We start from the raw sequence: 27,973 nt of genomic DNA on the forward strand, positions 1-27,973 counted from the left end.
TTGGGGGGAGGGGAAGACTGGCTTTAAAAGAAAAGTCCGGTCAGTTTGTAGTTCTGTAAGCAATCAGGGCTCGTGGACAGAGGTGTTCTCTTTATTAGACCAACAAGATTTTTGCAAAAACATTTCTTTAATTGCAAGCTTCCGGGCACAAAAACCCTTCATCAGGCATCAGAGAAAAGATTGTAAAAGTTCCCCTGGGTAGAAATGAAAGTTCATATTTCATAGGATTTCGCAGAGGAGTCAATAGATGGGAAAACCTAGTTCTGTAAGTTGTTTTCAAGATGTTCCATTTGGAGATGGAAACCAGATGTGCAAGCTAATCAACATACAGCTCATTAAGCAATTATTTTGGCTCATTGAGCCAATTGGAATCCACTTTTTATTTTTGACTGACATATAATAAACACAGCCATCTGCTGCTTTGTGGTCCAGTGGCTGGGCTAGTCAAGGCTTGAGGGAAAGGTAGCAAAGTCCCCTCTTCGGTAAGGTTCCCAGGATGGTGCAGGGCTTACCTTTTTGGTCATCAGTTACTAGCTTTTAGCGAACACTGAACAAAACAGATCAATTGGCCAAAAGAAGAGGTAATTTTATCAGGACAACATCCTAATATGAGGAAACATCATAGATTTCAGTGTAATTTTACTTCCCTACAACTATGTCTTGTGCCCCCTGCCCCCCCCCCGCACACACACATGCACGCACACTCACGTCTTTTCTTATTGGAAATTAGTTCAAGGGAAAGAACCATCCTGTGTACAGCTAAAGCCTTATCGGTACATGCCAGGAGTTGGGCTGTGGGGCTGTACTCTGGATGTTGAACAATCGAGGGAGATACCGATGTGCTAGTCATTTCTTTCTTTAAAGAAGAAAATGAAAATGATGTTATCGGTGCCTCAAAAAGGCCACACGAGAACCTGTATTCTCAAAGAGAGTATTTAATTGATGGAATGACTCTTTCCCTTTTCTTTTCAAACAAAGAAACAAAATAAAAACCATCTGTCTTAATCTTTGCCCCTCAAACTTAAAGTGCAAAATCAGAAATTGTTCATTTTAAAGAGCAAAATAGTTTGATTAAATCTTCAATAATTGTGAGTGAAAACGGCTACTAGATTTTGAGAAGATGAAATAAATCCATTTTGTCCTTGCAGTCCTGAATATACTCTGTACATACCATATTTTCTCACATACCACGTATCTCCAAATAAACCCTGTGCCTTGTTCTTGGGAAGGCGGAATGAAAAAAGAAAGAGTTTTCAAAGTTACGGCCACGTAGAGCAGACATGGAGCCTAATCTCCACAACTGCACTGTCAGCAGTTCTTGGTCGCTCAGCCAAAAGCTGGAACCGAAGCTGCTGAGGACTGGACTGCATGGGCAGATCTAGGATTGTAAAAAGAGCTAAAAAGAGTCTTCAAAGCTGTGAAATAGGGGAAGAGGGACCAGGAATAGCTAAACTGCAGTTTCGTCAGTGAGATTTCCAACGACAAGATAGCTGGATCGGAGGAACATCAAGATGATTAAAAAGGAGAGAGGATCATTAACACCTGTTTAGCAATTAGCAGAAAATCAAGTAGATTTTAATGAGCCCTCAGTGCTGCCTGAATAGAAATGTCACTGCTATTCTGGGCAGAAAATCAACTTCTCAACTTCAGCCATTCACCCCAATATTGGAAGACTCATTTTTGGGGAAAGGTGTGTGCAGTATGCAAGTAAATATTTATACTTGCAGTATGCAAGTAAGTATTTATCTTGATGCATCCTTTAAAAAAAAATTCATTTTAAAAATAAGAGGATTTAACTTGGTCCCAGTTGATTAATTTGCTGAATCACTTCAATTGTATTATGAACCATTGAGTGGCCAGAGAACTTCCTCCCTGCCCATTCTCAGTTGGGTGATTTGTGATCTGTTAATTTCTGCTTAATGCACAAGGTTAGACTGAAACATGATTTAACAGGATGATTATTGAAATGGTCTAGGTAGAGCGAGGTGAGAGGTGTGGATAAGCCAACCATCTTTCACTAAAGTAAGGGGGGAAAAACAAAGAATGCTACACAGATCATCTCTCCTCTGTCGACTCTTGCAGGCAGTACAGTTTTCACACTCGACTCAGTGAGGGCAGAAACATTAGGATACACTACAACAGAATTTGCATTCATTATAATGCTGTCAAGAATGCTTATCAATTCCTCGTATGTTCTGGGTCTGCTCGACTCATAAAAGCCCAGATGCTGCAACCGGTAGTCACATGAGCAATCCCACTGAAATGACTAGCAGTATTTCTTGTGAGTGGACCCAGAAAGAATGAGCTGCACATGCATAAAACCTTTCCCCTGCACCTCTAATGCTCCTGCTTTTTCTGGATGCTTTATTCCCCAGGTATACTTTCACTGGCATTTACACTTTTGAATCACTGATAAAAATATTGGCGAGAGGATTTTGTATGACAGAATTCACCTTCCTTAGAGATCCATGGAACTGGCTGGATTTCAGTGTTATTGTTATGGCGTAAGTAGCACTCCTTTTATTTCCTTCCTAAAACACAGTGACATAAAGCAAAACTATTTCAGTTGTTTTCCTGTTCTCATCAGGAATTGTTGTCCCCAGGTATATGAGAAACTATGGCAGAGTATGGCATATGAGAAGTAGTATGGCAGACTTATTACTGAGCCTGTGGACAGGTGTAACTTGAAAATAGTTTAAAGGCAGGAGAGGAACTTGCTTCTTAGGAGTGCACATCCCCTCTTCTACTTTAATTGCTATGCCTGCCTACTCCTATACTGGCTTAAGTGAGCTAAACCACTGTAACTCTAACCGTGAATGAAACAGGTCTCTCCGCTTATATTGCTATTGGTGCGGGTGTTGGAACATTTTATAATTTAGTAAAAGTTAGCTATTATCTCTCTACATCCTGAATGATGTTAAGGCAGGGCACATCTCAGCTTTTGTCAGCTTGCTAAGCAATCTTGAACAAGCTATTTAACCTCTCTTGTGCCTCAGTTGGCCTTTCTGTAAAAAGGTTTTAGAATACATGCCTACCACCGGTTCTGTGGCGTTTAATAAATTAACACTTGCAGAGTGATATGAGGTCTTTGGAGGCTTACTCAAATATAAGATGACCCTGAATATAAGATGACCCCCCAACAATTAGATTCCATATATGGAAAATTCATAATTTTTTTATAATTTTCCAGGTGAAGAATCTAATTTTTGGAGGGTTGTCTTGAATTTGTGCCCCTCCCACTGGTCCAGCAGGGAAAATAAAATTGGGGAGTCAGGTAGCCCCCTTGCCCTCTGTCCTGCCCCCACATCTTGTTCCCTCTGCAGCCCCTTCCCCTCCTTCCTTACTGTCAGACCCTGCTGTCCCTTAGCTGCTAAAGCTTAGCGCCTTAGTGAAGGGCAAACTTGAAAACACTGACCTTCAACAAACACCTGTACTACAGGTACCCATATACTTAGTTCATGCAGAATTGATGCATTTGACCTTTTATTAAAACCGCTGCAAGTTTTAGCACAGGTACTCTATAAACACACTTTTAAGCAGCACATTTGTACCTCCTTACATATCATACAAATGATGCAGGATATTAGTCCAAATCCAAAAGGCTCATCATTGATCATATTATTCATTGGGCTGAGCCACATCAGAGTCAGCACTGCTTAGTACGTGCATGTACTCCAGATACCCGCCACAAAGGAACCATGTGCTAATTAGCCCACCACTCATAACTGGAACCAGGTGTTCTTTTCATGAGTCTTGGGATCCTCCAAAAATGTATACGCAAATGAAGCACAGGGCAGCCCGGTCCAGCAATACCTCATGGGGTGTGGGGGCTATACTAAACATATGCGACAGGCTAAGGGGGTGGGGTGACAGAGGGTTTCTGGGTGAATTGTTTGGGGCCCTTTTGGGTGATGTTTGCCAGACATTTAAGGGCAATAAAGAAACAAGAATCATTGGGAAAGGGAAAGAAAGGCACAGCTCAGCTATGGGAGTGAAGAGAGAATTGAAATGTATTCAGTGTAGTGGCTCACTATAACCTTGAAAAACTCGATGCTGAGATAGGCCGCATGTAATGTGCTCTACCATACATCTTATTCAAGTGGGTGGCACTAACTTACCCTTGTGGTAGGATCTCAGCCTTTTTGCTAAGATCAAGCATTTTAGGCATCAAAGGGAGGGTGTCAAGGCTGTCTCTGGCTTTCCCAGTGCCAGCCTTGTATTGCAGTACCTCCAGGCCAAGTGCCAGTCCCTGTGGAGGGAACACCCACCCATTTTTCTAAGGGTCACGTGTACACACGCACACACGTTTCCCATCAGTATGTTTACCCAATATGGGCTACATGTTTTATAGCCCTGCTCAGTGTTGGCAGCATTTAATCAACTTCATAGCTGGTTTCCATTACTGAGCACATGCTGCTTTTGGCAGCAGTTGAATGATAGTGTATTTCCTTATATGCAAATATAAGACAAGGGCCTTTTTTCCCCAGGGTGATTGGGGAAAACTCCCCCTCTTGTATTTGACCAAATCCAGTACATAATTAAATATATAGTTAGGTGGTAACAGCATTGTAGGAAAATATTAAAATGTCTGCTGCTTATAACACGTCTATCCGTAACACTGACCACAGGGACATCTCTGAGGTTTCCGTTATGATTGTATCTTCCTTTCACACACAGAAAAATTGCAATTAGTTCAGTTTAGTGGGGATTAATAATATATTAATACATTTTAATTAGTAGTTGCTTAAAACTAACAACAACAAAAAATCCTTGTACAAACTGCAAGCACCAGAACAGCTCTCATATCCACTTCAGAAAGCATACCAGAAGACAGAAACATAGCAACACAATTAATAAAGGGAACAAACTTTTCCAGCAAAGAGTGCCCAGGAATCTTAAATAGCTGAAGGCAGAATATAGCCAAGCATCAGGTTTATAACCTCCTCAGGGCTAGTCTTCAGTTTATCAAACTAGTTTTAACTTCACAAACCCTTCTTATCCTGAAACTTAGCCAAGTTTTATTCAGTGGGGAGTTCAATATTTTTAGATGCTTTTTGCATGTTAGAATAACTACGGAGTACTCCCCCTCGTCCCCATGCTAGATGATCAGCATGCCCTTATACAGGGTAAATCAGTCCCTGCTGGGGCTCTGTGCTGCAGCATAGGCAGTCTGTGGCCATTTGGGTCTGGATCCTTCAGCGGGGTCCAGTGAAGACAATTTATAGAGCCAGGGCTCTATAACCAGCTGTTTGATAGCTTCATGTTCAGAGTAGATCTCTGTGCGTGGGAGAACCCAGGCCATTAATTTCAATGGAATTATCCAGTGCAAACCCTTGGGGAATTGGGCCCACACTATTTTGCAGTATGGAATTCATGATATTTATTTTTTCAATAGTTTTTTTTCTCTTCCTCTCTGCTTCCTGCCCCTGCCCTTACCCTATTGCTCTCCCTGTTCTTTCATTTTTCTCGACCTGTTTTCCATTTCATATTTCGTCTATTTTCTCCTCCTTTGACATTATGTTCTCGCTGCTCCTTTATCCTCCATTTTTGAAGCCTCCCTTAAGCAGAATGCAACTCTGGTAACACTGACATTCTAGCTGAACTCCTGAACTCCTGGTATTTGAGTGGATCTCAAATCAGGTAAATCAACTCCATCCAACCCTAGCTAAAGCATGTATAAGGGCTGCTGGAGTCCACTGCAAAATTCTTACAGTATATAGGATTGGGACCACAAATTCTATCAGTATTGCCCAGCAGCACAACACTTCCCTATAGAAGGACTTCCTTTGATTCCTGTAGACTTTGGATCAGGCACTGTATCCTGGTGACAAGCAGCAGGGATGGTCTTTGGCCCAGATTTTGATACCTGGCATACCAAATTACTATGGTTTTAGCCAAAATTGGTATCTGGCCACTCTGAGCACATAAAAGCAGAGCACAGAAGAAACCCTTTTGAGGGCTAGCTGCATCTCAGTCATCTTTTTCTCATTGCTGGATAGGATTTTTCTTTGTTGCATTTAACAGTGAAGTAGAACAAGGGAAGATGTGGGGGGTCAGGCCTGGGCTCTGGGGGACAGGTGAGGAGGGATCAGGGGACAGCTCTCTGTGCATCCCCTGGAGCTCCAAGATCCCATGCAGTTCAGAGCTGCTCCAGGGGGGTGAGCTGAGAGATGCCTCTAGCTCTCTGCCTGTCCCCAAGAACTCAGGGCTAACCTGTATCCTCCTGGTGCCTGGGTTGACCAGGAGCAATTTGCTCCTAGTCAGCATCCACATGTGCACTTTGGTGCATTAATTTAATGCACCATTTTCTAGTACCTGCATCTACTGGTACTAGAAAATGGCACATTAGGCTAATCTACTGTGCAGTAATTGCCATGCATGTATAGATGGTGACACTTTACTGCACATTAGATTAGTCTGATGTGCACTAAAGCGTCTCTTGTAGATCCGCCCAGAGAGCTTTGAAAGTGAGGCAGAAGTAACTAGAGCTACAGGTATGACTACTACGGCTGCCGTTGTGCATAAACTACCCAGTCTTGAGTATGTAAAGGGGGCTGTGGATCTGGTGTAGAGATGCTTCTCAGCTTAAGTGCTTATCGCACTGGAGTTTATTGCTCTGGGCGTGTACCATTTGTGTGTGCTCCCAAGACCATGGTAAGCTGAGCCAGGTCAGAGCAGCCCCAGCTGTCAGGAGGGCCAGGGGGTCAGCATGCCAGCCCAGAGCGGCTCTGACCTGGCTGTGGAGGAGCTGGCTGGGGTGCATGGGTGCTTCAGTGCAGGACTAGCTGACAGGCAGTCCCTGCACTGAAGCACCATCATGCCCCAGCCAGCCAGGGCAGTATCTACACAGGTACTGCTGAGGAATAAAAAAACCCCAACTCCTCAAGTACTATTACAAATACTATTCTACTGTGGAGTAAATTAATTTGCTCCAGCCTAATAAGGGCTCACATGTAGACACATGACCTTTACGGTGCAAGCAATTGGTTTCCTGCGTAGTAAATGTCTTGTATAGATGTGCCCAAGAAGTCCATAGGCCTGATGTTGACTCTCTGAACAAGTACTGAGTACAGGAACAAGGTTGTGGCCAACAAAACTGATAGGATTTCCCTCTTTGTGGTACTCTGTGTAAGTGTTAGCTCTCACAGTGCTGTAAAATAAAATGAATCTCAGTCCAACTCTGCCACCAAAATCATAGAAGCTGCATAAAAGCCCTGTCCCCTTCCCCACATTGGTGGAAAAAGGCCCCAAAATTCTGATGTTCCACGTTTATGCCAAATTTATTATCAAATAATGCATATTGCTTGTTTAGAAGGCCCCTAAAATAGTGGGTCTCATGGAAGACTCCCTCTGCCAAAAAGCTACGTTCTGCAATAACTAGGTGCTTTGGAATTGGGTTATATTGCATTTTTTTTTCTTCTCCTGATTTGTTCTATATAAACATATTTGCGATCAAATGCATTTTTGACAGAGATGAAGAGTCCAGTTATAGGCTAGGGCTGGAAGAGAACAGCAGCAACCTTTATTCTCATGCAGTAGCCAACAATTCTTCAAGTACCAAATTAGCAGGGAGAAAGTTAAGATTAATTACAATACAATCAGAATAGCAGGAATTCTGCTTTCCAGGTCTGTAGCCATCAGACAGTACGAGGCACTGGATACTTCTCAGTTCTGATACAAGCTGAATTTGTATACACAAAAATCCTTCAAACCAGAATTGTATTGAATCCACAAACAGCTTTACAACCTTGTTTGCACATATGTTTATATGATAGTACTAGTAGTTCTGTTTATGCTTCTGAAAGCCTGAGTAGAGGAAAGTGTATAAGAATTCACGATGGGATGGAGAGGTCTGAAATACATGAGTTTCGAGTGCAAACAAGTTTAGGTATGAAATATTGATGCACCCAGCTAGCATATACAATAGTGGCTAGAATTAAATGAACAGGCAGTGCAGCTATTTTGTTAACAGGTGTTATTGGGCAATTAGTATCACTTCCTGTAGAGGAATTATGTCATCATGGTGAAATAGACTCTTATCTCCCTTCTGAGTAGATAATGTCACCAATTAAATAGGCCATTGATGCAGACAGCATTTACTAGTGCAATAAACTGATGCAGCGCTAAACCCATAAAGTTGTACACAAGACTATTCTCAACCATTGTACTAAAGAGCACATTACAGTATATGGTGTAGTTGATCCTAAGCACTCCTATGCACTCTGTAGTTAGTAAATGTCTGATTAAAAAGAAAAGTCAAGCACACTTTCTACAGTGGTCATCCAGCTAGTTATAATGCTCCAACAAATCGGTGGTCAACTAAAATGCATCCATATGCCATTACTCAACCATACATTCTTTGCAACTTCTGCATGTTATGGAGGAGGTGGTTGGCATTAGCCCTCATTTGATTAGACTGGAGATCTGTTAGATTCACGAGTTTGAGGAAAGCTTTTGTTTGGCAAATGTTTACCAAATTTTCCAATGAGATTCACTCTGAAGTGAAGCAGTGTTGCCATCTCAGATGATAATCTGGAATAGCAGATCTGGGGAGACTGTGTTATCACCCCACTAGAGGTCTTTGCACAAAACCCAGTTTGCCAGCTGCTGTAAATCAGCAGGTGAACTTCATACCAAAAACAGGAGTTTGACTGCCCCGGGAAATTAAAATATGCAAATCTAATGTCACAGGGTTGTGATGGAGCCCAAGAGCGGAACTGTGCAGAAGACAAGATGGTGAATGTGCTGTATGGCTTTTGCCAGGTTGAAGGAATGACCTGTGTGAAACAATACCACATGAGAATTGTCTAATTACTTACCCTCGCAGTAGCACTGTACACTCACTTTGCACAGGTTTTTGTGACAACATAACAGGCAAAACAGGAGAGAATCAGGATCAGTATTTTTAATCAGAAATGCATTACAGTAGAACTGAAATTATACTCATTTAAAATCCATCTGCTGGCAACCACAGACAAAGATTATGTGCACAAAAACCAAATCAATTTGTTATCATCTCTTGGAATCCGCATCAGCTGTGCCACATACCAAAGCACCATTGAGAAATAATCCCATGGAATTATGTGCATTGATATTTCCCCTGATTGTCCTAAATATTCTTGATTTCAGTTACTGGGTCACCATTGCTAGGAATATTTTAGACTTAAATTTTCTCATGTCTTTACATTTACCTTGCTGTTCTTCTTTTAAATACGTCTTTAATAATTGCTGGGAAGATGAAAATGTTTTTAAAGGATGACAACATGCTCACAGCATGCATTGTTGAGCATGGTTATAACAAAGTCCTCCTCATAGTTTTAAAGGAACTGATGCCAAATACATAAGATTTATGATAGAGGTAACACTTAAAATGTGTTATAGTATGACATACTCAGAAAGAATGGCATCTGAGAACAGCCTCATCATGGGGACGCCCCATTCAATTTGGATGCATTCGTTCATATGTCATAAGTGAATGCACTGTTCATTCAGTCCAATAGCACACTCTGTTGTATAATTCCAAATAACTGTGGCTTAATTCTACAGGTATGTAGGAGAATTTGTGAATGTAGGCAGTGTTGCACCTCTTCGGACTTTCAGGGTATTGAGAGCTTTAAAAACTATTTCAGTAATTCCAGGTAAGAAGCCCTGATCCTTGCATATTAGCTCTCAGCTACAAGTGATTCTCTCTCTGTCTCTCTTTGTCCCCTTGACTGTTGTTTTTTGCTGGCGTTTTGTCATTGTCTGTGTGTGACTTTCCCTTGTTACAGATACATAACTGAATTTGTGGACCTGGGCAATGTCTCAGCCTTACGAACGTTCAGAGTACTTCGGGCGCTGAAAACAATCTCAGTCATTTCAGGTGAAAATCAGGTTAAACACTCAGGCTGCAGTTAAAGCCTACATGCCATTTCCAGTAGAAACAACAGTAAACATCAAGGACCTCACAGTAGATACTGATCGGGAATGGATGAATGTAGGGAATGTGACCTGTCAATAGAATACATTTTTCATGTGATTTTCAATACCACTTTGTGGGCAAAAGGAACTGGCATGTTTTCAAACTGGCAAGAGCTCACCAACATGAGTACTGCTATATAGGTTTTTTGGTGCATCCTGAATTAGATCCGTAAAGTACTCATTTCTGAACCATATGAAAACAGCAATGAAATTCTCTTATGATCTTGACCTTACCAATGATATGACACATGGTGACCTGAGAGCATGTGTTACAGCTCACGAGTACATCCTCAGAAGAGTCACAGCGCATGCTCAGCTTCTGGCTGAAAACATAGGTAGCCTGGGGTTTTTCCATTTTTTTTTCCTGGTGATCTCCCAGTTGCAATGGCAACAAGTGAAATTCTGGCTCTGTTGAAGTCAGTAAGGGTTTTGCCATTGACTTCAATGGGGCCACGGTTTCACCAACAAATATTAAATGCGGCTGTCCCAAAGACAATCAGTCATTAATGAATTAGCTCCTATTCCCATAGTTTTTTTAAATTTTAAATTGAATGACTATTGGCTCTCCTTTGGCAAAGGTTTGTTTCTTAAAATAAATTTAAAAAAAATACTTCCAATGAGTGATTTATTCAGAGGCAGACTAATTTCAGAACTTAACCCCCTGGCAAGATATATTCTTGCCACATGTTATCTATGGACAGGTCTCATTCAGCCTCAGTGTTTAACATATCCAACCTGCATGGCAAGGTAGAGAAGATAGCAAAAACCGTGCATGGTAGATGCTGTCAGTGATTATCCTGAACAGATGTTGGCAATTACATATCAAAAATACTCTAAACTTTGAGTAGGCTGCTCAAAATCTCCAGTGCAGCCATTTAAGACTAACGAGTTCTTTTTTTTAAACTCCATGAGATGCTAGACACTTGCATTGCAACACAGAAATATAAATGAATGCCCCAGTGTAAGTGTTTATAGATATTTATGCTCTCAGAGCTGATATTTTAACAGCCACACATAGCTTAAAATGTTGGCATGAATTTTGTGATTAAGATAAGACAACATCTTCTACAGCATGGGCCAGATTCTTCACTCTGAGCCCCTCCAGCCATGCGTGATTCAATTGAGACCAATGTACAGAAAGATGCTGCGCACTGGGTACATCTACATGAGATGCTTTACTGCACACTTGCCTAATTAGCTCCTTAGTAAAGTCTCAGCATCTACGCGTTGAGCCCTGTTAGCCCACAGGAAACTAATAAATGCTGTCATAGGTTAGTACTTGTGAACACAAGTACTGTCCTACAGTGGCGTTACTTAGTGCACTGCAATGCACATATAGATGCTGATAGGGCTGGCCGGAACACGAGAGTGCCGGCTTCCTGCCGGCTAGCCCTGCACTGGAGCACCCTCAGGGCCCAGCCACTCTTTCTGCAGCATGTTGAGCCAGGTTGGAGCAGCCCCAGGCTGGCAGGCTGACTCCCGGGGCCCCCCGCCAGCCGGGGCTGCTCCGACCCAGCTCAATGTGCTGTGGTCCCAGACACACGTGCAAATGTGGCACCTGGGAGCAAGAAACTCAGGCGTGCACTGTGCCAGCGTTTATTCAATCATATTAATAGCACACGTAGATGAACCAAGTGTGTACCAGGGGGTATGTCTATATGTGCGTTTACGCACACCTAAACTTAAGACTCTTTTACTTAAGGTGCATTAAGGCGATTTAGGCATGCATGTATAGAAGGATGCACCAATGTGCATTAAGGCTTATTAAATTTAGGTGCAAATAGCTAAGTCGCATCAGCACATGTGCAGATGTGCTAATGTGCATTAACATGGTGTGTATCCATTGATGCACACCACATTAATATGCATTAGTGCATCTACATGTGCGCTAATGCAGCTGAGCTATTCATGCCTAAATCTGATACTTGCTTTATGCATTAGGTATGCGCCTTAAAAATGGCAATTTTAGGCTAAGCCCGCTTAAAAGAGGCACATGTAGACATGCCCAGGGTGGCCAAAAACCATCCTTAATGAGTAGTTTCAAATGATCAGTACATAACTGTCATGATCCCAGAAACCTTCGGCATTCCTGTTTTACATTTGACTCATTGGGCTTGAAGGGAACCCCCCATGTAGCGGAAAGGCTTAGTTAAGATTTTTACAATTGCATTGTTCACTCTGAACATGCTTTTGCTTGGGAAAGCCACAGTTTAACTGCAAGCTGAGCATCATGATTTATAGATCACATAAGGCAGTAATGGCTAAACAAAAAAGAGCTTTCAAGCTCTCCTCCGCCAGTGATTTGAAGGCTAACCTGGAGAGACAGCCCTCTCCAGGGGACGCCTTTCACTTTCCATCTTGTCTCAATCATGAACCTCTTCAGAGCAGAGCCTGCCAATTTTGCTGAGTTATGTGCTGTAATTTTGTCATGTTCTCTATCACAAACCAAGTGAAAGCCTGTTACACTTCAGACGATAAATTGTACCTAGTCTGTAATGAAAAGAGGTATATTAGAGAGAAAGGAGGATTTTATTTAAAATACATGTAAACGCTGCAGTAGTCATAGATACCTAAGTGAGCTATTTGTTGGTGAAAGAAAGCATAGATAGAAATGTAGCAGTGCAGTACACAGTAACACAAGTTCTCTCATTTCCCCCTGTGTGGAGACTGAGATAACCTTCTCACAAGCAAAATCTTCATGCTAGGGGCCAAGGGCCCGATCAAACAATTTACATAGGTGTCTCCGTTTTGTTTTAGGTGCCTCCACTGAGGCATTGCAGTGCCTGAAAATTAGGAAGCTGGACCTAGGAAAGTGATTCAAATCAGCAAGGGTAGGCAGCTGGGATCCCCATGCAATTGGTGGAGAGTTAGCCAGCACCAAAGGGCAATCTGGAGCACCTAGGTATTCAGCAGAGAAGCACTTAAACAAATAGTAAATGTTAGCTGTGAGAGGGTCTTAAACCCAGCCTCTCCTTGGAGATGAGGTGCTCCTGCACAGGGGTTTCTGACTCATGCACCATTCAGTTCAGAGCAGCATCCATGGGCAGTCTCCAAACGCAGCCAGTGTGGTGCAGTCCGCCCATTACTCAGTAGTCTGTTGGTTATAGCACTGACCTAGAAAGTAGGAGACCTGTCTTCTAGGCCTCCCTCAGCTTTGGGGAACCCAAATGGACATCTCCAGCCTTCCAGGGGAGTGGTCTACCCATCCAGCTGTTGAATATCCTGCGTGACCAAGAAGGCCTGTCATGGGGGTATAAGGAAAGCAGTCCAGAACAAGCCTGCTTCTCTCCCCCAGTGAGAAGAGCACTCTTTTCAGAGGGAGAAAAACCTAGGTTTCAGTCCCTCCTCTGAGATCAGTGTCTACATTGTGCATTAGGCGGTCGCTGAAATAAACCTGGCAGCAGGAAGCATAACCTAAGGATCCTCCCCCATCCAGGTCCTGGCCCCCATCACTGGGTTACGGTCACACTCCCACATGCTTGTTTCCTTTTGACCCAGTGAATCTTGTATGTTGGGCTGCCCAGTGACCCAGATTCAACAGGAAGCATCAAAGGGAAGGGTTTCTCTGCCTGGACTGTTGTATAGTCTGGTGGTTAGGCCACCCTCCCAAGAAGGGAATGATGGTTTGAATCTTCTTGGGTGGAGGTGGGCCCAGAAAACAGGTTTCCCACTTCCCAGGGGAGGGCTCTAACCCATGGGCCACTCTGCCAAAGGTGGATAACAGCAGCAGCACCCACCAATGCTGTATTTGTACAGTACTTGGTGCTCTGTGGAAGCCTAATCGGGGACTTAGGCAGGTGCTAAGTGCTTCCCAGTTCTGATCTGGATTGCAAAGGAGCTTAGGCAGAAGTTGTAAGCTTAGTACTTGAGCTGAATGGTGCATGTACAGGAGCCTAAGCCAGGGCACCTAACAACCTTTACAGGTGAAAATGAAGGTGCCTAAGGACTCTAGAGCAGAGGCTGCAGTCAGGACTTGACTGAGTTCGAGTGAGGGGCAAGAAGGTGGGCGTCAAGACCCAGCCACTGCTTTTCCCTGCGGCAGCATGGGAAACCAAGTGCTGCCAGATTCTGCTACTGCTGAATGCTGCCAAAGCCCCACATCTGTGGGCCAGTTCAAAGGGCTCATGGCTCAGATCCTGCTCACAGGCCATGGGTTGCTGACTTCCGCTCTAGATGCCTCAGAGGTTTTGTGGCCTCTGGGGCGGTGTCAGGTCGGGATATTTCTTGTGACCCGGGCACCTGCGCTCTTTCCATCAGAACAATTTGGATGAGACCCCCAAATCCACAGCTCTTCCCCTAAGAATCAATGACACTCTTGCATTGTTTGGTTATATTTCCACAGAAGGGGGCAGATCCTTTGCTAGTGGAAGGCTTCCCTCCAGCAAAGCACTTAGTGCGTGACTTTAAAAGTGCTCTGTTTAAGTGGAAATCGATGGACATTTTACCACTGACTTCAGTAGGAGCAGGAATAAACCAGTGCTTAGTGGTTTTAAAAATCTCACCCTTAGAGCACATGCCCAAATTTAAGTACCTGAGCAAGACCATTGAAGGTGAAGAGTTTGCTAAATTCGCTACTCGCCTTTTGAGTAGATCCTAGTGATGTGCTGTCATGTGCAGGAGCTGGAGACCTGGCCTACTAGGTTTCCAGTAAGTATATTCAAAGGTATTTTTGTAAAAACCAGCTTCCTGGTCTCTGGTTTTCTCATGTAGCCATATACTTTAGAAGAATAACCAAGGCTTTTTGTTTGTGACTTTAAACTTCCTTTATTGTAGGAGATTTAATTTATTAATTAGCGCTTCACACTTTGTATATCACTATGGCAACTGGACTCTGCCCATTTAATTTTAAAAGACCCACAGCATTCTTGATTGAATGGTTCCATTTAATTAATCAGTGCCCCATTATGGGATTGATCCAAATCCCATTGAATTGGATAGGAGCCTTTCCTTTGATTGCAGTGTACTTTGGATCAAGTATATTGAGAACCGGTCTCAGAAACAAGTAAATCTAAGGCCTCTGAAACCTGCTGCAGCTCCCATTGAATTTAATACGAGCTTTTCCATCCACTTTGATGAGATCTGGAGATGGTCCCTAGATATCATGCAGTCCTGAAAGATAGTTGTGGAGCAAAACATGAAAATCTCAAGGCCTTATAGGTGAAGTCAGTATTTTTGCAGGGGGGTCTGGAAGCTGCCTCCTTCAGCACAACTTAAATTTCACTTCAGTCCCTTTGCCCAAGAGGTAATCATCATCCTCAAGGGGCAGGCAGTCAGCTGGAAGCCTGTGAAGGGCAACACGCTCACCTGGAGGTGGCAAACACATGGCATCTCATATGAAGACACTATGCATGTCATAGCAACTCCTAGCCCTCTTATAGAAAGATGATCTGCAGTAATGGTGACAGTCTTATGAATTTGCCAGGGTAATATAAAACTGCTAGCTGCAGCATGCGTCTCTGGCTAACGACATAACACGCTTGTCAGAGTGTGTTCTCGGTACCTTATACATAAAACTCAAGCATTAATGAGACCTGTGCATCTCTTGGGAGAAGCATACACAAGCAAAGTGACAGCAATCGCAGCACAAGTCTGTTCCTGGTTTTGCTTTGGTTTTTGTTTTTTCTTTTCTCCTCCCCCAGAATGTGCATGAAAGTGCCTGAAGTACAGTAGGTGATTGCCAACATCTGGTAAGGATGACATACTGAACATTGCTAATAATCAATTCAATTTTAGAGGAGGAATGGATGCTGTTGGGGGATATTGCCATTTTTCACTGTTTGGTGTTGCTTGCTTTCTTATGGTTTCTGATTTGCACTCAGATATTTATTATTTGATTCACTTCTGGTAGTGTTCTAATGTATTGACTTCTGTTAGCATTAACAGTAATATTTTGGACCAAATCCCTCTTGCTGTCTGCAGCTGCCAATTTAGCTACCTTTGTGACCCTCAACACCAGAGCATCTGAAATCAGTGATCTTACTTCTGAAAAGCAAGCAGGATTTGGCCCTAATAATGCAGAAAGAACTTAGACCTTCAGATTAGCATTGCCTTCATTGCTCTACAAGGGCCTAGACCAGGGTCCATTGATATTAATGGATTATTGACTTTCAGTGGGCTTTGGATTAGGCTCTGAGTTTTGGCTGCATGCTGCCCAGTTTGGTGCCTGACCTGCAAGAGTTAAATAAATGCCTTTAATATTCCATAAATAGTACTTCTATTAAGCTGTCTTGCAGTGCTCTCATTGGCATGATTTCAATGGAGGATTATTTATCTAAAAGATTTAATAGTGCTCAAAATTGCAGTACATCTAGCAATTACCTTTACAAAAAATAAAACCAGGAAGAGAGAAACTCTGGAAAATGCAGAGCACCTGCAGCAGGGCTCCCCCAATTCCTAGTGACCTGGGTTTCTAGTATTCAGATTAGCAGGAATCTGAATACATTATTCCAGGAGCCAAATGACTATAAGAAAAGCGATTACTTTTTAGGCTATATTTTGATTTTGTAGGATGAGACCAAAATACAATGATCCTGCAAAAGATATTCCAAATCCGCATCTTGTTTTCCCCAGCCATATGGTTGTTTCACCTAACTATAACCTAAATAATTTTTTTTAAACGAATAATTGTTGTAAATTTGTTCCTAAAATGCTTTCCCACTAAAGTGTACGGGCAGGGCCTGGAGGCTTTAAGAAAAGTGAAATAATAAATGGCAAACCTGCTCAAAATGAAATGCTCTGATCTCTGCAAAGATTAAACATATAAAACAAACAGTGGAGGATTATCATTGTGTTCCACACTCGAGTGCCTAAACTGATAAGATGCATTTCATGAGTTGGCCTTAACATTAACAGTTTTGGGGACCTGATCTTGCAAACCTTTTTCTTCCAATCTCCACCTGTGCAGCTAAGAATTCGCATCAGGGTCCTAAGACAAGGAGTCCCTCATTCATCGCTCATGCGAGCAAGTGTTTGCAGGCTCAAGTCTGTAATTGTTACTTAAGGAAGGAGAAGCAGCACAGATATTTTACTTGCAATATACCTTGCTGTCTTTTGCTGTATCAGAAGGTATTTGGCAAAGCAACTCCTCTTACCATTGCACTTAAATCATACAGATGCTAGGTCTGAGCATGGATTCATGTTAACAAAGTGAATGTCATGCTGGAATTTCCGATGAGTTCTTGAGGAAAAAGCATAAAAGAGGTTGCAGTTTAGCTGTTTTCCCCTAAAAGGCCCAATGGCTCATCAGATGATCCCAAATTTGAGCAACTGCAAGAGGGCAAGCAGCTATACTCTTTAAGAAGGAACAAGAAAGGAAATTCAAGCAAAACAAATCGTTTTCTTAGGTAAAAAAACAATTAGAAAAAAAAAGCCCTAATGCATTTATAATTGAGGTTCTCACCAGCTTATTTGTTACTGTTTAATTTTAAACCATTAATGCCCCGGTCCTGCATTTTTCACACGAGGTCTGTTCCTGTGGACTTCTGTGCGAGTGTGGCCAAGGAAAACCTGCAGAATAGGGCTATAACCAAACCTTTTGTAAATGCACAGCAAGGCTGAATACATTCTACCATTGGGAGGGCCATTTTCCTTTGAGTTCTTAATGTTCATTTAAAGCTAGTTTAGCGGACGAGTTCTGCTGCCATTTAGGCACTGAAATACGTGGCCAGATTTTCAGTATTGTCCACTTAAAAATCTGGCCTCTACCTAGGCACTTAGCTGGGAATGCTTTTGAATGTCCGGCCCTGAGCCATTTTGAAAATATGTCCTTCGCTGGCTTTGCAGGGGGATCCAAGAGAGATTGATGGGGAAAGATGGCTTCCCCATAGCCTGGGAGTTCAGTATGGCATGGCTTCAGGGCCATGCCGTGTCCACTAATCCAGTTCCTGGCTTATGGTGGTAGCTGCACCCTACCCCAAGCTGGAATTGTTTAAGGTCCAGGATCTAGAGGTGGTGGCAGACTCATCAGCCATGCCGAAAGCTCACCCTGCTTTAAATGTAGCAGCTGCCTTTTGGCCAAAAAATTGGGATGAGAACAAAAACAAAACAAAGCCAAATGACTTGGGGTTTTGGGGCTTTTTTGGCTTTTTGGTCACTTAGCCTAATTGAACATTCATGGGTAAGACTCATGGGAATTAGACATGGCAGTGTTCAGTAGGCACGTCAACACAGGTGGGAAGTGTTACCATGAGAACATCATCTGTTTTCAGCTGTGGTTTTTCTTTAAACACATCTCCCTTTTATGCTGCCATACTGGTGTCAAGGATCAGGAGCACCAGTTGCTATTTCATGAATATCAATGATTAACCAAGCAACAGAGCTTCTATCAACATGCACTTTATGTGGAATTTCTGCTGCATCTTTAATGAGGCGAAAGAAGGCTTCCTTTTTTTTTTTTTTTTAAGGAAGGCATCTTCCATTGTGTTTTTTACATAATATGCCATCAATTGCCATTGCTGTTCTCAGGGAACGTTTTCCAAGCAAGCCTTTTTTTTGTGACAATGGCATAATTATTTAAACACATTTGGAAAAGCAAGCTTCATTTGCATGCATGTTGTACATACTGTAAGTAAAACAGGCTGTATTGGATTGGTCCAACCCTTCAATTTTCTCTTAGTGCTGGCAGCACATTTAAAAATAATTACCCCACCAAGGTGTTTATTTTCACTTGACTATCTCAGTTTTACATTACTTAACTTGCTACTAGTTTCTCTTGCCTTTTTTCCTGCTTTTTCATATATTTGATCCCACTCTAAATACACATTTTGACATGCAGTTGGGTCAGTCAGTAGGACTATTCATGGAAAGCAAGCAGGATTTGGCCAGATGATATGTAACGTGATCTGACATGAAGTAATATCCACATATCTCTTGATTGCTCGCACAGGGCTTAACATTTATCGACTCATCCTGCTGATTTAGAATTAATCTGCATTTTCAAAAGTCAGTAGGTCTTAGGCTCTTGAAAATTTTACCTAAGGACTTTTTAGTAAGCAACTTAGCATATCCTTGGCGAGTCAGTGATGAAAGTCTTCCATAAGTTTAGGTCACGTATATATGTAGCCTGAATCCCTTGTAATCTAATCGTCTGCCCAAACAATTTTATTTAGCTCTGATCAGTTTTGTGTCTCATGACTTGCTATCTATTTCATTCAGTTATTTTCCCCTTTTTAATGGCTTTTCAGTTAAGAAAAAATAGAAAGAATAAACCTAAATAGGCAGAGATTTACCCCCCCAAATAGGTCAAAAAAAATTTTCACATGAATTGCTTCTGTCTTGATTGTGCCATCTTATTACAAACATATAGTAAGGACCCTTTTACTTATAAATGGTAGGGTAGGGCTGAGCAGACTTTCAGCATCAAAAAGACCTAACTATACCATTGTTTCAGCTTCTAAGTCTATAAACTCTTGGCTTTTATCTCCCTAGGATTGAAGACCATTGTAGGTGCACTTATCCAGTCTGTTAAGAAACTTGCCGATGTGATGATCCTGACCGTTTTCTGCTTGAGTGTCTTTGCCCTCATAGGCTTGCAGCTCTTTATGGGAAATTTAAGACATAAGTGCATCAGGAACTACACTGAGCTGAACTCCACCAATGGTACATTTTATTTGGATGGCAAGACGTGGTACTCCGTGGATGAGTTTCTAAATGATCAAGGTAATACATTGTCTTTACCCTTTTCAGTTAGTTATATGTTTCCTTTCTGTTACCTTGTCAAAAACTATGTACAAAACAGTGGGTACTAAACCTAAGTTTGGATTAAGCTGCCCTCTGCAATCACAGTGCTCTACACTAGCATTTCCTAGACTGATAATGATAGTGACTGAAACACCTTGCAAGGTCACCAACCCTTGCAATCTTTTTTCAGTTGGTTTCATGACATTTTCCTGTTAGCCTCCATTCTTGGAGTCAGATGACCTGAAACTCTCCCCCGCCTTTTTTTATTAAAGTTTTCTAAGTGTGTATGAGGAAAAAGAAAGCTTGAAACATGATTTTAAGCCCAGAGGATTAAAAACCAAAGGCAAATGAATCTAACATTGATTAATTTAAAAAAATCTCATAGTTTTACAGCAGCATGTGTGATGTTGAGGGGCTGAACTCCTCATTTGGGGCCGGCAGTACGGCGTTGTCTGCTGCTGTGATGTTATTACCAGAATACTTGTTTGTTAGGCCAGAGTACTTTTTTTATTGCTCTATGGGTTGCTGTTCTTTGAATTTCAATTACAATATGGTCATTAAATCCATGTATAAACTTCACTTATAGGGAAATGAAAGTTTAAATGAGAGTGGAAGCCTCAGTTATCAACAGGGGCCTACTCCAGAACCCACTGAAGTCATCAGAAGACCCCAGTTGATTGCAATGGGTGTTAGATCAAGCCTTAAAAATGTAAATATATAGATGCTTCTGAAAAAAAGCAGCAGCAAGACAAGTGTATTGTTAATTTATGAATGGGTATATTTGTGGGTAATCTGTTATTTTATGTATTTTGAGAGGGAGAATGGCTTGGGGGTTAATTCATGTGGGATGTGGGAACTTTGAGTTCCTTGCCCTACCACAGATCTCTTGTGAGGACTTGGACAAGTCACTCAGGGCTTTTTCTGTTTTGGTATCACAGTTCCCCATCTGTAAACAGGAGATAATTACCGTTCTACTTTGCATGGATAGCACAAAGAAAAATATCAAATACTGCAATTTGTTCAGATACTACAGTAGTGGGTGGAAATATGAAACAGAGATAAAAAGATACAACTGAAATAAATAGCTTGAATGGAGTGGTAAAAAGAATCTGGCTCTGGTTCAGGGGTTTAAAAGTAGGGGAGGGTATAAGCTGGAATTGTTTCTACTTTATTGTCACACAAGAATATATTGCTGTTATACAGGTAGCCAACTTAGAATGATGGATGCAACTGGGTTAATGCTTAGCCTTTAGTCATGTAAATTAATAATTTAACAAGTACTGTGAAGATGATTGTACCCGCTTATGCCAGTAGGTGATGTGTGGCTCAGGACCGCACTTCCCAGGCTCAAACCAGTGTCTATACTGACACACTGGTACATCAAGCCTTCTCCCTTTTGGGAGGTCTTCCTCTGCTTTCCTGCCATGTCTTGATCTTAATGAAAGAGAAAGGGAGGTTCCAAGTATGTTGCCGACCAACCTTGGGTACGCGGTATTGGTAGGTGTTTCCTGGGGCTCCTCTCTCCCTACACCCCATCCACTCACCATCTGAGGCTCATCAGCCTTATGGTGCTTGGTACTCTGAGTGGATACAACCAGCCCTGTTTGGTGTTTTTCTTTCTTAAAATATCCAGACCACAGGAATGACCCACATATGGTTGACTTGGCAGCACTTAAGAATTAATTATGGAAGATATTGATATGTAACATCTTGAGTAAAAAAGGATCCCAAAATTAATCCATAGATCACCATGGTCCATGATCATATTCATTAATTAAGAATGTCCAAAATTAATACATTAGTCACAATGGTCCAGACTGAAGTCCAAAATCAAGTAGGTCTATAATTAGTTATCAGACCAAATAAGTCCCCAATAAGTTACCGGGCTCTCTTAATTCAACATAGCCCCATATCACATAAGCTATTCTCTTAACCTACTCGCCCTTAATTAATTCTGGTCACAGGGGTGTTGGCTGGGTCCAGGGCCTGGCAGGGTTCTAGCTCAAACCAAGGGCTCCATCAGGATATGGCACAACAACAACGAAAACAACGCCACACAACAACAAAAAAAGAAGCGGCAATGTCCCTACCACTCACACATCCTTCTTGCTGCATCAGAGTACTGGGGTCCAGGACAGGTCCTCTTTGGGGCAGCCCTGGTTCACAGGAGAGGATACCCCTCTGGGTATCCTGGCTATGGAACTAGCTCAGTGCCTTACCAGCCTCAGCATCTCGGAGCTTGGGGCAAGCATGCTGCTTTCCACTCTCCCATTGCATGGCTCTGTTCAGCCTCTTGTAGCTGGGTCCTGGTGCGGGCATCTGACATCTTGCCCCATATACCTCTCAAGCCTCAGGGAGCATGAATTTATAAATCAGAGGCAACGCCGTTCGCCACTCTATGACCTCTGTTTCTGCACCTGCATCAGGTAAGTAATTGATGGTTCTAGCCCTTACCAGGCATTTTGCCAGGGTGGTTTGAGGTTCTCCTGTGCTGCCAACACCCCTCCCATGGGATGTTTGGCCACCTGGACCAGTGCTGTAACAAGGATAGAGAATAAAGACACAGTGTGCAAATTAAAGATACTGATCAAGAGCAAGTGGAAGACAGATATGATCTGAAGTAACAAAATAAGTGGAAGTATGGAGTCAATGTGGAAGGGGTATTGCATAGTCAGGAGCCATATGGCTTTATACAAAATATTTACTGGCCTCTGGATAAGAATAATAAAATGTACTCTGGGATCCTGGAGGGGACAGTTACAGCTATTAGAACAGGAACTAAAGGAAATAACTAATGACCTTAGCACTGAACTACTCAAGCAAAAAGGGGAAAAAGGATGAGGGTGAGTTTTTCAGCTATGTTGGGTAGCGTTCTAGATTTCATGTTTTCATATGAGTTATGGTGAAATGAAGTGACTTATCAAAGAAATACTGATCACAGTTTAATCGAGATTCCAATTTTCAAACTCTGGAATGATTAAAGCAACACATATCTGTAAATTAAAGTTTAGATGGATCAAATTAGATAAAAACAGGGTTACATTAATTAAAACAAACTGTCAGCATTTATTATGAAAATTGGCTAATGTAAAGAGATGGTAGAGTTCACTCAGAGGGAGTGTTAATCATTATGAAAACTCAATGTAGACTTCAAAATTAATGTAGATGAGTGACAAATCTCTTAAACTAGTTGTGCGCAAGAACATTGATCTAAAAAAGAGAGAGAAGTCTGAAATCTTGTTAGAATTTGTATAGTCTCTATTATTCAGATGCTCAAAAAGCAAAACAGGCCAAGTGCAACATAAATGTTTCAAGAAAGAGTATCACGTGTGTTGTATTTGGGTAAGGCCAAAGAGTTTTGATCCAGATTCTTTGAGAGATGCTTAAAGACACAAAGGCAAGTTAGAAACTTGTGGGTAGGGCATCTTTTGAGGCTTTGCAAATCTCTTTTTGCATTTGTTGCCTAAATAGCAATCTTGTACCATTAATAGGGTAGAAAGGTTAGTTTGACTTTTATCCTGGGTAGAGCTTGGAGACTGAGTTTATGGACTTCCTCGATGATCTTCACCTGAAGATTGATGAGAAACTGAATTCTATTCTTCCTGTTATATCTTGCAGTGATCTTTTATACAGTCAACCATGAGGTGTTGATAACATGTTTATGTGACAGGAAGGCAGGGTATTTGTGGTACAGCTCTACGCTGGTTCTCCTCTGTCCTTGTAGTGAGGTCCCTGATGGGGGTGAGAGTCAAGTGTTCTACAGCCAATCCCTAAGGTCAGTGGAGAGCAACGTCTTACAGTTTCCATCTGTGTGCCAAGTTTGGTGAAAATGCCTGGGAGGTAATTCTCAGTAGTCTCCCCTCAGCTTTGGATCTCCACCCCCATTGCAGCCTATCAGAGCCGAAGCTTAGACATCTCTCAGAAGTGCTGTACGATCTTATTAGAGTAGGCCTTTATCAGGAGGGGTTACGTTGTGAGGCATTGCTTGGGGAATTGTTTTATTATTTAATATTTTATTTTCATATTTTATCTACTTTTATAGTCTACCTTGTTTTTATTGTAAGCTGCCCTGAGCCTTTTTTTGGAGAGGACAGAATATAAATCAAATAAAGGTACACAAAGTATGCCCAATAGCAATGGACTCTATATCCTATAAGATATAGGATCAATTTTTTGATCTGTCAATTATTTTAGGAAAACGTTTGATACCTTAGAGTGGAAAACCACAAATAAAGTTCCAGCTTTTAAAACAGCATCTAGGAAAGCAGCTAGTAACTAATTACAGATCTGTAAGAATGGCAAAGGCAAAGGCTATGATGGATGCATGAAAGACATGTTTGGTAAAGTGCAGTTTAATAGGTGTGTGAGTCAGCATGGATTTCTAAACGGTAAATGCCAGACAAGTATGTTACTTGTCTAAAGGGAGAAAGAGGTGACCAAGAGAATGAATGTGTTTGGATGTGCTGGTTCACATGCGTGATGATTATATAAGCTCCCGTGTAATTTATGTAATGTGTTATCAAGATGAGTAATTGACTGGTCAGGAAGCAGAAAGCGGGGATCTGAAGTGAAAGGACTATTTTCAAGAACTGATCCCAGTTGTGAGGGCTGAGCATGTGAAAATCTGTCCCTTTATGACCAAGATTTTCAAGTAACCACTGATTTCTTTTTCTTTTCTTTTATGTCTCCCATTTTAGGTATCCCATTTTAAGCTTAAAGGAACCCATTTTCACAAAGTGCTGAGCTCATATTCTTTGAAAATCATGTTCAGAGAAGTCGGGCTCCTGGAGGGCACAAAGCATTAAACCTAAAGTTACTTTTGAAAATCACAGCCAGAGTGAACTATGTGACCTTTGATATGCTAAACAGGTGTTAGCTCTGCTTAGGAATTGCTGAATACCTTTTTGTGAGGGGCGAGAAATTTCCACAGAGCTTAAAGACTTCCTGCTGGACCTTTTCTGGGTGGTGGCTTTTTTCCCTTTCTTCCTGTACGAAGCTGTATACAAACGAAAAGCCTAAAAAGAGTCTTGGGTTTGCTTGCTTCCTTGCTTGCTTTTACTTAAGCAAACAAGCACCCACCTCCCCGCAAATATATGCTGTTGGCTTTATCTAGAACCGTGGCCCTATAGCTCCAGATGCAGAGACCCTGTGGTGTGCTTCAGGTTTTACGCCTGGATGATGCATACTTCCATCGCACCTGCTGGTGCAGCATAGTTGTCACTGTGGGTATTGATAGCAGATGATGTGCAGCATTTTATGATTCATTGGAAGCAATTAGCATAGTGCATAATCATGGTGGGGTCAGTGAGAAAAACACCTCTCGGGTAGCCTGACTACACCAAGCAGGAGTTTCAGGGTGTAGGGTTGTTATAGGGACATATCATATCCTCCTCCTTGACATACAAGCCATAACCCGCTGCTGGACTCTGTGAGTGTGCATGCTGTCGTACATGTGTATAACCTGAGGTTGTACTCTGGAGAGCTGCTACTTCTGGTCTTTCTACTGTGAACATGGGGTCGTATGAACAGATTGGGTGGGACGCTGTGGCCACATGGCTGCTTGTCAGTGAATTATATGAACCTCTGGGGATAAGTGTATCAATTCTAGCAAGATCTCAAGGTCATTACCAACTCTTTTGAGGCAGTAATAAGACCAGGATGAAGTGGTGGAAGGTGAGCTATGGAGCTGGGAGGATCAGAATAAATTAAACTACTAGTTTGCAAATAGACTAAGGTTTGGTTTGGTTTTAATGAGTAGGGTTCAGCTGAGGATTAGAATAATGTGTGTGTTATTCAGTCTATGAAGGCATTTATGTTGCTTTTATCATCCTGATGTTTGCATCCTTTATTCCATAGTTACATGCATATAGTATGGCTTTGTTATATTCCTGCCATTTTGGTAAATGTAAATATACAGATGTAAATGCTATAATGTATGATCAACATGAGGATCATCTTCTTTGTAGAAGAATATTTAAAATACAGTAACTTATGACAAGGACAGGCCCCATGTTAGAGACATAAGGTGTCTGTACACATGCTCCGGGGTGGGGGCGGGGTGCTTTAATTAGAGTGGCTCCAGGAGCCGCTCTAATTAACGTGTCCCCAGCATCTTGTGTATTCAGCGTCCCATGCTTCAAAATGGCGGTGGGGGTGATTTAACTAAAGCTTGTTCAAAAAGCTTTACTTAAAGTGCCCCCACTGCCATTTTGAAGCTCTGGGATGCTGAATACACAAGACGTAGAGGCTGCTGGAGCCGGCTAATTAGCACGCTCCAGCAGATTCAATTTATCGAGTCTGCTCCAACGTATTGCATTTCACTTCATTTCATTGAACACCTTCTTGTTCTCATTCATGAGGCACGGAGAACATGTTCCCTATCTCACTTCTCTAAACAGTGCGCTATTTTTGAATACTTTCATCACGTCCCTCTTCATTTATTTCATTCCTAAGCTAACCAATCCTCATCTTTCCAAGTTCTGTTTGGAGGAGACCTTTCTCCATGCCCCAGTCATTCCTGTTACCCTTCTCCTAACACCGTGCAGTTTTTCAATATGTTTTTAAAGTAGTGCTGCACACAGCGCTCCAAGTGAGGGAAAACTATTGACTTATGTAATAGCAACATTTGTCCTGTATTAGACTCCATCCCAAGCTTCTGTTTGCTTCTCTGACCGCAGCTTCACATGGTGGAAATGTCCCCATGCAGATTTCCACAGCGATGCCCTTGTCCCTCCTGAGCTGATACAGACATTTAAAACCCTATCCATTGTAGGAATCATTTCAGTTTTCTCTTTCAGTATGTATCTCCATTCATTTATCTTTCATCTTTCTTCCTGCAATTAATTCACGTAGTATGGGTAGAGCCCTCTGATGTTCCTCACATCTTCCTCCGGACTTGACTTGTTAAATAGTTTTGTGCTTTCTCCAGAGTCTTCCATTTCTTTGGTCACTGGCTTGCACCTGTCATTAATAAAGATCTTAAGCACCACTTGTACTAGGGCACCCTGATGTTGACCTTTTGCTAGGATGAAAATTGCCCTTTAATCTTCACTTTCTGTTTTCCACCCCTTAGCTTGTTGTTTAGTATCGACTTGGGTGGGTTTTCCAAGTTCAGGCAGCTATCTGGATTCACAAAGGCATGAGGTCCTTGTAATAGCATTTGATTTAAGTTTAATTAAGTTAAATATGTCAGAAAACCTTCTACAAAATTTTTAGGCAGCATGCTTAAGCATTTTGCTGTCTATTGATGTAGAGCATTCCTCTAAACAAGTGGTACTCAGTATGCCTCGAGTTGTGTTCCCATACAGCCTACAGTTGTAATGGCTCTGCCTGCTGTGACTAGAGATCCTGGGATATATATGTCATGAGAATTTTAAAAAATCCTTAAAATCCAAACAGGCTAGATATCTCTGGTCATTTCCGGTCTCATCAGCCTTGTCCGGTCTCATCATAGTCATTGCATAATGCGATATAGAGGGAATGATGGCAACATATTTGAGGAAACGCTGGAAGAGCTAGGTTTTTTAGTCTAGAGAAAGGAAGACTGAGGGGAGATTTGATAACAGTCTTCATATACCTCAAGGGTGATTACAGAGAGGATATGGGCTTTTTCTGGGACCATCGAGACAGGACCAGGAGAGAGAACGTCAAGCATCATCAGGGAAAATTTAGGTTGGAGATCAGGAAGAACTTTCTGACTATGACAGTGATCAAGCACTGGGACAGGATATATAGAGAAATTAAGGAATCTCCATCCCTGGACATTTTCAGGAGTGTATTAGACAGACACTTGACGACTGGGATGGTTTAGTCAGGGATGCTTCTGCCTTCAGCAGGGAGCTGAACTAGATGACCCCATGAGATCCCTTCCAGCTCTACTTCCTATACTCCTGTGACCCTCTTCCAAAACCTTGCTTGCAGTCATTGATACTCTTTGGAAACATCCATCCTGTGAATCAATGATGACAAGATGAGGGCAAAAATTTATGTAGTTTTAAACCTCATTTTAATTTCATCCAGAACTGCAAATAATTTTATGCATGTAGGATAAAGGTGCCTGGGAGGGCTGGAAGCTTCTAAAGGGCACAGTATTGGAAGCCCAACAAAAAACGGTTCCAACACAATGGAAGCACAGGCAGAACAATAAGAGACCAACATGGTTGCCAAGGAACTTCCAGGATGCCTCAAATGCAAAAGAAAAGCATACAGGCAATGGAAAGATGGGCAGGTCACCAAGGGAGAAAGAAAACCAGGAAATTGCAAAAAATGGCTAGATCAACTACAAAATCAGCAAGGCAACAATGAAGAATGAGCTGCATCTGGCAAGGGAGGTTAA

The 27,973-nt window shown here is 42.0% G+C and overlaps 1 protein-coding gene across 1 annotated transcript in view; it reads left to right on the forward strand.

Annotated features, from left to right (window-relative positions):
- Positions 1–27,973, forward strand: part of LOC109291212 (sodium channel protein type 5 subunit alpha-like) — a 374,712-nt gene that overhangs the window by 93,331 nt on the left and 253,408 nt on the right. Inside the window, exons 5-7 of the mRNA XM_019508100.1 lie at positions 2,376–2,504; positions 9,547–9,638; positions 19,387–19,617. Of these exons, the coding sequence (XP_019363645.1) occupies positions 2,376–2,504; positions 9,547–9,638; positions 19,387–19,617 (452 nt within the window). The remainder of the gene's footprint in view (positions 1–2,375; positions 2,505–9,546; positions 9,639–19,386; positions 19,618–27,973) is intronic.

Source organism: Gavialis gangeticus, unplaced genomic scaffold (genome assembly GCF_001723915.1).
Source record: "Gavialis gangeticus isolate Ggan-Ray unplaced genomic scaffold, GavGan_comp1, whole genome shotgun sequence".
Lineage (NCBI taxonomy): Eukaryota > Metazoa > Chordata > Crocodylia > Gavialidae > Gavialis > Gavialis gangeticus.